We start from the raw sequence: 9,788 nt of genomic DNA, 5'->3' as shown, positions 1-9,788 counted from the left end.
TGTTTTAGCCATAGTTGGCAGGGGAAGCTACTGCATGACTAATAAAACAAAATGTTGATTTGTAAATTATCTCGTATGTTATTGAAATAGCTGTTGATTAACATGAATGAAGGAAAAATGAGGTGGGGGGTATTTGAAGCCAATGTTCAAAAGATACTTAGTATTTCAAATTACAAAGCCAGAATAAGTCGTAAACTGAAAAATTAGGTGTTAAAAAAAGCCTTAAGAAAACACAAGTCAAAAAGGTACAGTGGTCCACTAAAATCACATACTGTATTGAAGAAAATAATATTCAGTTAAAGCGCTCCTGGTATCAAGTTCAAAAATAAAAAGCGTAATCCAGAAACATTGATGTTTATTTTATAAACTGAACAAGATTACAAAAATGGAAAACCAAAAGTGGGTGCACCCAAAAGTGTCAGTACCTTCTGTACTTAACAATCCGTCTGGAAGACACCACAGCTTCTCAACGCTTTCTTTAGCCAGGTCTCTGGAGTCTACTGTATGTTTAAGATTTTCCCACGTTCCACTTTGCAAAAAAAGACATCCAGTTCTCCAATATTCTTGACTTTTTGTGTATGCACAGTTGTTTTCAAATCTACCCAGAAGTCACACAAGTCTACGTAGAGACAGTGGAGGTCATTCCAAAAAGCTTCAGCTCACCTTACTTGAGGTAGTCCATGAAGGATTTTTTGCAGTATTTTTAGAATTCCGTTGAAGCAGCCATCCTCTTTTCAGCTTCATCTTCTTATTAATAGATACTGTGGTTTTCTTCCAGGATTTTCTGGTATTTAATGGAACCCGCTCTTCCCTCCACCTGAGCCAGGAATTCTGTCCAACTGGCTGCCACACAACCCCGAAGCATAAGGACTCCACTCTAACATTTACCAGTTGGCATCGTATTCCTTTCATGAAATGCTACCCTTTTTTCTCTATTCATACCTTTGCTTAGTGTGGCAAATGAGTTAATTCTTCATCAGTGCACCTCAGTTGTATCCAAAAGTCATCAGACGTCTATAGATTTTTTTGTTGCATAGTTTTGATGTTGCATAATGAGGACACAGGTAAGGTTTTTTTGAACACTCTTCTATGGTCTGCCATGTGCAAGGCTGCACCATCACTCCTGAGTCTACTATATTTTCCTGCAGGTCTTTCAAAGTCAAGTGAGTCGCCTCTCTGACCAGCCTATGATCTGATTTCAGAGAGTTTCCTTTGTTTTCAAAAGCTGGCCTTGACCTCCAACAGTTCCTCTCACCTGCCATCTCGTAATCATTCCACTTTGGAATGCTCGCACTTTGGAAACTGCAATGTTTGTGAAGCCCTCCCCAGCAGAGCATGTTTTTTGCTTTGTTTGTTTTTCATGTTACCCAGATTCTTGGTTGTTTTTGTGCTTGAGAAATTGTGAATCCAATCCTCCAACCATTGTGAACATGGCAAAGTGTCCTTGAGCAAAACATTGAACCCAGTTGCTCCTGAAGCTGCGTGTAGAAATGCGTAGTCGGTGAAAAGAGCCTTGTGGACCTCGGGAACAAAAGTGCTATATCGTTGCATAGTTTTACCATAAGGTTTATGGGATCGCTGAATATAAGAAGCCCTCAGATCGGCACCACCTGGCACTTCCTTGATGCAATCGTTGGCACATGCTTCAGAATTGATGAGCGAGTAAAGGTCTGAGTTTGAAAAAAATAATTGTATTAACACTGGAACTTTCAGGGTGCTCCTGGCTTACACATCCAGTTATTGTTTTTATTTTTGTGATTTTATTCATTGCATAAAATAAATGTAACTGGCAACAAACGAAATTATTAATTTATGTTTCAAACGTGAAAACTAATCATTGAGTTAGAACAGATTTTAAATTGACAAACGCATCGGTTAAATGGCGCATTTGGAGAATCTTTGCGAAGAGGTAGAGATTTTGGCCACTAGATGTCCCACTGACACCACGCTGGATATTTCATTGGGCGCTGTTCAGTAGAGGAAGAAGGGCAACCGCAACACCTCCGATAAAGGTAATTGACGTCCAAAGACTAACCTTTCAACTTTTGATCAAAGGGGGAAAAACACTATCGTATTTTGATTATACGTCAAAATTGTATCGCTCTCGGACAAGTTAAGCGAGTTTCGTTTGTAAAGTGTCTCAATAGTCAAACGTCTCGATCTACTTTAGCAAATGAGTGGCTAACGAGGGTTAGCCAACTAACTACCATCAAGGTGTTTTCTCTCGTAACATGGAAAAGAAGAGTTTTCGAAACTTTGAAAGCAATTACCCCGTTGATGGACGAGCAGTAAAACCCGTGTACGATGAAAATGTCTGACATGCATATTAGGGATCATCGTGTTTTACTCTTTAAAACTTGGCACAGTATAGAACTTTGAAAGCTAAGCAGCTAAGGCTAGCATGTAACACCTAATCTCTGAAACGTAGCTCCAAGGCATCGAGGCGATTCAAATACACGATTGCTTATCATTTGAAACGTGGTCGTTTGCTTGGTGTCACATGCGCGTCCATGTTTTTCTTCTAGCTATACCCTCAGCGTCGGAGTTGACGCTACGTGTCCACGTACGTGCTTGCTCTTTATTTTTGTCCTATTGCTTTTAGTCACGCTTGACTCCGTTCAAACGTTTGTAACCCCACGCACGTGTAATGTTTTGCGTGACAGAAACTTTTAGATGCGTAAAATGTTGTCATTCCAAATTATTTTGCGATGCCATCAAATGTTTCTCACAACAACCAATCCAGATGTGTAAATCCAAAGTCCTGAATGCAGAATGGCTTCTGTTAGTTTTGTTTTTCATCGAGGACAATCCCCATGTCAAAATCTATTCCTTTTTTCTTTCTACGTCTTGCCTGAACAGTTACATTCGTCTACTGTTTTGATGCTGTCATTATGACATGTCAACGCTATCTTGGGCTATTCTAGCCTAATTGACAATCCAAATAATTCATAGGTGAAAATGGGTATTTGTCCCAATGACATTGAATAATTTATTAGACGCTCCAGTCACAAACCTGTACTAAAAGAGAGCTATTTTACACACAATATTGGTCAACATTTTCAATAGTAATATTCAACCACACATTAATAAACCATTGTGCTCTTATCATTTCACCTGTCCATGACTACCGCAGTCAGTGAAAATATTTTTTACCTATCATGTTTTTCTATATACGTTTAATTTTCACGTGTAAAATGAGTTCAAAATAGTGCAGCTGCCTCTAAATGTATTTTCATCGTATTCAGCAGGAGGAATAAGAATCAAACTTGATCAAATGACTAAAGGCTGTTTTTGTTCTTTTCATAAACAAGTTTTTTTTTTCTCCTGTAACAATGTACAATGAGTGACTCCACCTTATTCTTGCACATTTCCTTATTGTTTCTTCATAACTCTGCTGTCACAATGTCAGTCGCTTTCCTTCCTCTTTTTTGCATCGTCTGCGTATGATTTAATAGTCTCGTTTTCTCAGATGTAACGCGGTAAAGAGTCAATGAGTCTTGGGCTTTTTGGTTCAAGACACCGGCTGCTGATCATTTAACATCGGATTTGCGTATGTATGTGTGCTTCGTTTCAGGTAAAGCATGGCAATGACGGGCCAGAGCTCATGCTCCTCCATGAGTAACCATACAAAGGAACGTGTCACCATGGCCAAGGTAACTCTGGAGAATTTCTACAGCAACCTCATTGCACAGCATGAGGAGAGAGAGATGAGGTAACAGCGACAGGGTAACCTGTCTCTTTCAATGTAAGCTATTTTATCTGGTTGAAGTAACTAAAATAATCATTAAAAAAAAACAATGGTACATTTAAATTGTGACACAGGCAAAAGAAACTGGAGAAGGTGATGGATCAGGAAGGCTTAGCTGATGAAGAAGTGAGTTATGAGCTGATCTAATATTAAATGGTAGATTTAGAAGTAATGTCAAGCTATTGTATTCCTCTCTAATGATGGCAATGTTGTGTTTGCAGAAAAGTCGTCGACGTACTGAACATGCGAGGAAAGAGACCGACTTTCTTCGTCTGAAGCGTACCAGATTGGGTTTGGAAGATTTTGAGTCACTCAAGGTGATTGGACGTGGAGCATTTGGAGAGGTAAAATGCCTGTTTGTGACTACTGAATCCTGGAAGCCATTATAGAACTACATAGTCACGATTTTTCCTCTGCCATTTATGTCAGCGGTGGGAGGGCAGGCGTTCCAGGGAACAGTGGCGATGTAAACAAATGACACTTGACTGCAGTTTAGTGCTGAACAATAAAAAAAAAAAATAATAAAATCTTGCAAAAAAAATTGAAGAGGTGGCATCAGGCTGCACGATTCCAGGGAAGTAAATTTGCAATTTGGACAAATTTTGCCATTTTTATCCCTGTTATCAATCAATCAATCAAATTTTATTTATATAGCCCTAAATCACCGAAGTCTCAAAGGGCTGTTATGTTTTTTTCATTTTTTTCAAAGCAAATTAAGCATCCTGGTAATATTCACAATTTACAACCAGCACAACATTTAAAACCATGACAGAAAATAGCATCATACCATCAAAACATTAAAAGCTATTGCTCTAATAATGCAAGGACATGAAACAGATTTTGTGAGCTTGGCAGTCCTTTTGAATACTTTTATTTCTGTAATGCTCTGTGGAAAGCCTGCTGAATCACTTCTTTTGGTTATTTCCAGAATCTGCATTTCACATTAGAGATTAGCATGCTCAGGGTCCTCTCATGTGCCTCTGGTGGAAAGCGCTACTTGTTAATATGGTTTACTAGGGATTATTTGTCACCACAGAGGAGCGGATCCGCATGAGGCAACTTGTTTGATGGTGATGCTGCACACTGACAACATAAAACAATTATGACGTTGGTGCTGATGCGGACGGAGCACGCTTGTTTTGCGCAGTGCGCTGAAGAACTGACTTCTGGGAGCACAGGGAATATAGTGACAAGGATGCAATGCTTTTTTTCGAGCTCCAGTTCCGGTTTGTGTGACTTGTAGCATGCCACTGATTGTTGAGTTTGGGGGATAAGCCTTTAAAAATCAAAACAAGAGGCTCAGCTCAAGTGTTCACCAGGCTTTTATCAGCAGCGGTTTTGTCTTGCGTTCTCGCAGGTGCGTCTGGTGCAAAAGAAGGACACCGGCCACATCTATGCCATGAAGATCCTTCGCAAAGCTGACATGCTGGAGAAAGAACAGGTAAGGTCGCGGTGCCACTGGTTGCTCCTCATTTGGTGTTAATGGCTTGAGCGGTGGGTTGGCTTATATTAGGTGGGTCACATACGTGCTGAGCGGGACATCCTGGTGGAGGCGGACAGCCTGTGGGTGGTCAAAATGTTCTACAGCTTCCAGGATAAGATGAACCTCTACCTCATCATGGAGTTCCTGCCTGGAGGTATGAGTGTTGCCGCTCACACTATACAAGCAAACAAAGGACCTACACAAACGTGAAGACAGTTAGTAAGTACTGTATGCACGTGGTCGCGCTGTTACTCTTCCAGGAGACATGATGACCCTCCTGATGAAGAAGGACACTCTGACGGAAGAGGCCACTCAGTTTTACGTGGCAGAGACGGTGCTGGCCATCGACTCCATTCATCAGCTGGGCTTCATCCACAGAGACATCAAGCCGGACAACCTCCTGCTTGACTCCAAGGTAAGTTGCGCGTCGTTTTTCTTTGTTATTGGCCCATTCAACTAGTTCCTTTCTTTCCGCAATGAGCTTGTTGATGCAAGCAGCGGTGAATTCATCGCCTTTGCCTAACGGGAAAAAAGGAAAGTCTTTTCGTGGCTAAGAAAGGCTCCGTGTGTGTGTGTGTGTGTGTGTGTGTGTGTTTTTTCAGGGCCACGTAAAGCTGTCTGACTTCGGACTTTGCACGGGCCTGAAGAGAGCACATCGTACAGAATTCTACAAGAACCTGAACCACAGCTTGCCCACTGACCTCAGTAAGCAGTCGGGCAACCGCTTTCTTTTTCCAGAGTCTGTGCCCAAATTGGGTCATGAGGCAATTTTATTCGAATTGGGTGGAAATGGTGTGCAAGATTTCGGAAACGGTTCTCAAATCCAATAATTGTACGGAAGGAAGGAATGTAAGGAATGCAGATTGCTTTGTTGAGCAATTAAGTTTAAGCACATCTTCGGTGTTGTTCCGCTCATTCTATAAAATGTTAGCACCATTTTTAAACATTGTAAAACTGATCAATTATCTTTTCACAGCATTTCAAAACATGAACTCCAAGAGGAAAGCGGAGACCTGGAAGAGAAATAGGAGGCAGTTGGTACGAAGAAGGAAGCAAATGAACCAGTGACATCATATTCCATTGAGTATTGTACAATGGAAGCAAATTGCAGGAGACAGAACTTGAAATTCAGCTCCTGTCATTATTTGGGGCTCACTCGGACCTCCTCTCTTTCAGGCCTTCTCTACCGTGGGAACACCCGACTACATTGCTCCGGAGGTTTTTATGCAAAACGGATACAATAAGCTCTGTGACTGGTGGAGTCTGGGTGTTATCATGTATGAGATGCTAATAGGTAAGCGCTACCATTAGCATCTGAAGCTCACCCATCAGGCCAGATGAGGTGCCAATTGTGTGCGCGGTCTCCACTTTGTTCAGGTTACCCGCCGTTCTGCTCGGAGACGCCTCAGGAGACGTACAGGAAAGTGATGAACTGGCGGGAAACACTCACCTTTCCCCCAGAAGTGCCTATTTCCGAAAAGGCCAAAGACCTCATCCTCAGGTAGGTCACAACTGGAAATACTTCATATGTGCTGATAAAAAGAGATTTTTTTTTAAGGTTCTGCTGCGAAGAAGAGCACAGGATTGGTGCTGCCGGCGTGGAGGAAATCAAGTCCAATCCCTTTTTCGAAGGCGTGGACTATGACCATATCAGGTGTGACTGTTCATTTAAAATGGGAGCGGTAATTAGCACCTCCTCATTCGTAGCTAAAACTATAAATGTGTGGTAAAGATCAACTGACCAGAGATGCATTTGATTGGTTACCATAAGTGTAGAATGTTGAAAGTACATTTCCATGATATAAACAAGATTGGGAATAAAGACATGCAGGAATTTAGAAAGAGGCACAACGGTATTGTAATACATTTGAAATGACAACCTGAAGAAGTTGTGGGATGATACAAAATGAACCACCGCGACAATCTGTATGAATCTGCAGAGAAAGGCCTGCCGCCATCCCCATTGAGATCAAAAGCATCGATGACACTTCAAACTTTGACGAATTCCCCGATTCGGACATCCTCACACCAACGGGTAGGATTGCGTTCTTACTTTGAGTCCAATTAAAAAAAAAAAAAAAAAAAAAAAAGTTAAGGGGACTGTTCTTTTTCCTTGACATTGAGTGAATAGTATTAGACGTGTCTTAATATGACACGTGTGTGTGTGGGTGCAAAATCAGGGATTTTACGTAGGCGGAAAAAATGTTGAAAAGGCTTCCCAAGTCGAATTGAATAAGCTGATTTTTATTTGATTTTTTTCCATTTTAAATTGGAACAAAGTAAATGTGCAGACATGAACGGTAAATAAACTTTTGAAGGAAGTTAAGCTTGATTAACACATTGGATGCCAGCTATTTTCACACACTGCCCTAAAAAAGAGACTTGGGATTGAATGTCTGGGCTCTGTAAAGTATTAACACATCTTCAGGATTGAATGAGTCAAGAGAAAATTTGATGAAAATTTGACTTTTTGGAATAAAAAAAAAAAAAAAGGGGCGCCCCCATGGTGTCGCAGCTGCAATAGACTGCAGCACATAAGGATGCACGCTTGAAATAACGAATGGATGGATGTTGAAATTGGAATCTGATTTTGATGTGTAAAGAAATCATGTCAAAAAGTGGGAAGGAAAAAAAAAATCATAGTCAAGAAAATAGAATGTATGAAGGCGCCTTCTTTTCACTTGCCATACTGCCTTTAAATAAGAATTTAGCTGTCCTCCTGCTTTTTCATTTTACGACGTGCGGCGTGACGTAAATGTGTCTCCCCGCAGCCACGCAGGTGTCCAACCACTCGGACGCGGGCCTGAAGAACAAGGACTGGGTCTTCATCAACTACACCTACAAGCGCTTCGAAGGCCTCACCGCCCGAGGAGCCATCCCGTCCTACATGAAGTCCGCCAAGAGATGAAGCCGCCCGTCCTCGTCCCAACGCCGACAAGCGGTCCGGAGACGAGGAATTTGTTCGGGGAAGGCCCGCCGCCGTCCCTCGCTTTGCGCCGTCAAAACCGCTGCCTTCATTTCGCTCCATCCCCGCTTCGTCTTCCCTCTTCCCGGCCTTCGAGCGTTCTCTTCTCTCGTCTTCGTTTGACTCAAACGCCGGTGGGTTGCGGCGGCGGCCAAGGCGGGATGTTTGCTTTGAACTCCGACACCAGCGACGTGGCATTCCCTCTTTCAAAGCCGGCATCGCTCTTCCTCTTTGTTTCTCACCGCTTGTACACATTTACTTGTACACATTTAGTCACTCGACAGGCGTCGAGTGCTCTCTTCAGGGATTTTGTCCAATCGCGTTGACCGAGAGCGTCCGACCAAAGACTGCGCCGAGGACCTCTCCCTCGTGTCCCCGCACGGTTACCGCGAATGGTCATTTTAACAAGAATTGCTTGATGATGATGACAAGAGGGAATTTAACGTTGCATATTTAGCCCGCCGTCATAGCACCTTATGTGATCTAGTCAGGCCTCACATGTGGAACACCCCCGGGAGGGTTCTGCAGACACACGCGCGCACAAACGGTGAAATGAAAAGCATTCCCACGGAAGCTGATAGAAGAGTTCCCCGTAAACGCGTCCGTTCTCGAGCAAACTCCAGCAATCTGACCGCTTTGCTGTTGACCCGAGCGAGGCCTTTGTACGTTTAGTTGAAAGTGGAGCGGTGCCGCCAGCTTTATTTTTAAACGCGCTCGGCCCGGGCGTATTGCTCACTCTTGATCCGTAATTAGCGGGCTAAACCGCTCCAACATCCACAATAATCCAACATGCTGTCTTCTAAAATGAATGTAAGTCATAATGTGTAATAATCCTTGAGTTTATTCACGACAGTAATTCCGAATGCTGATTGTTTGAGTCGAATGGCTATGGGAGGAATTGTAACGCTTACCCCACTCAAGTCCCCGAGCGGACATTACAAGTTGTATTTTGGGGTTTTTTTCTTTTTGTTTTGGTCGCATCTTTAAAATAACTGGTTTGTTCAATTTTACAAGTGGGACTCGTCGGATGTGCTCTTCCACAAACCGGGGTTGGTCTCACTGATTGAAATGATGCAATTCAAAACCGTAGCGTCGATTCCGAAGGCATCATCACGGTTTCAAAATTCAGAACCCGCAGCTTGCTCGTGTGACTTTTTAGCATTGCAAAGTATTTTTTGACTGTACCATCGCGTTGCCTTTTTACATTATCCGTGCAAAATTTAATCTATTTTTCTGAGAACAAATTAGCTTCCATATCTAGTTGTGTAAGGGTTTGTTTTCGCTTGTAATGTTTATGATGAAGACAATGAGGACAATGCATTTTAAAAAGCTTTCAGTGGACATTTTTCCTTTAGGCAGGGTACATTTTTTGAAAGGAAGTCATCAGTTTCTGGAGTAGTTGTGCTTAGTCGCCTTCAAAGCAATAGAGGCCATAGTGAGTGTTAAGAACTGTGTGGCTGCAAAGGATGCTTGTGTGTATGTTTGCTTCTGTAGTCATCTTGAAGTATGAGTGGGGGGGGGGGGGGGGGGTGGATGTACATTATAATAATTATTTAAACCACTTTGTGCCCTATTGTTATTTTTTTCTCCTA

General features: G+C 42.3%; 1 protein-coding gene across 2 annotated transcripts; it reads left to right on the top strand.

Moving 5' to 3' along the window:
* The first annotated feature begins 1,954 nt into the window (after positions 1–1,954).
* On the top strand, positions 1,955–9,705 carry LOC148427658 (serine/threonine-protein kinase 38). 2 transcript variants are annotated; one of them, XM_088408740.1, is made up of 15 exons: positions 1,963–2,012; positions 2,526–2,563; positions 3,575–3,712; positions 3,823–3,874; positions 3,970–4,092; positions 5,106–5,189; positions 5,262–5,385; positions 5,492–5,646; positions 5,834–5,936; positions 6,208–6,269; positions 6,408–6,525; positions 6,609–6,732; positions 6,790–6,885; positions 7,172–7,266; positions 8,003–9,705. In XM_088408740.1, the coding sequence occupies exons 3-15, from the start codon at positions 3,582–3,584 to the stop codon at positions 8,137–8,139; spliced, it is 1,404 nt and encodes a 467-aa protein (XP_088264866.1). In that variant the 5' UTR covers positions 1,963–2,012; positions 2,526–2,563; positions 3,575–3,581; the 3' UTR covers positions 8,140–9,705. The 2 variants fall into 2 exon arrangements, with proteins under 2 accessions (XP_088264865.1, XP_088264866.1); XM_088408739.1 differs by lacking the exon at positions 2,526–2,563 and having other exon boundaries at positions 1,955–2,012.
* Positions 9,706–9,788: the final 83 nt, after the last annotated feature.

Source organism: Hippichthys cyanospilos, chromosome 2, assembly GCF_059441005.1.
Source record: "Hippichthys cyanospilos isolate Australia breed blue-spotted pipefish chromosome 2, RoL_Hcya_1.0, whole genome shotgun sequence".
NCBI classification, from domain to species: Eukaryota; Metazoa; Chordata; class Actinopteri; order Syngnathiformes; family Syngnathidae; genus Hippichthys; species Hippichthys cyanospilos.
This window is presented reverse-complemented; position numbering and strand designations above follow the sequence as displayed.

Coding starts and splice junctions, on each gene's coding strand:
- LOC148427658 (XM_088408739.1), top strand. CDS start 3,582: ATGGCAATGACGGGCCAGAGCTCATGCTCCTCCATGAGTAACCATACA. Junction 6,526..6,608: donor CATGTATGAGATGCTAATAG/GTAAGCGCTACC, acceptor CACTTTGTTCAG/GTTACCCGCCGTTCTGCTCG. Junction 7,267..8,002: donor GGACATCCTCACACCAACGG/GTAGGATTGCGT, acceptor GTCTCCCCGCAG/CCACGCAGGTGTCCAACCAC.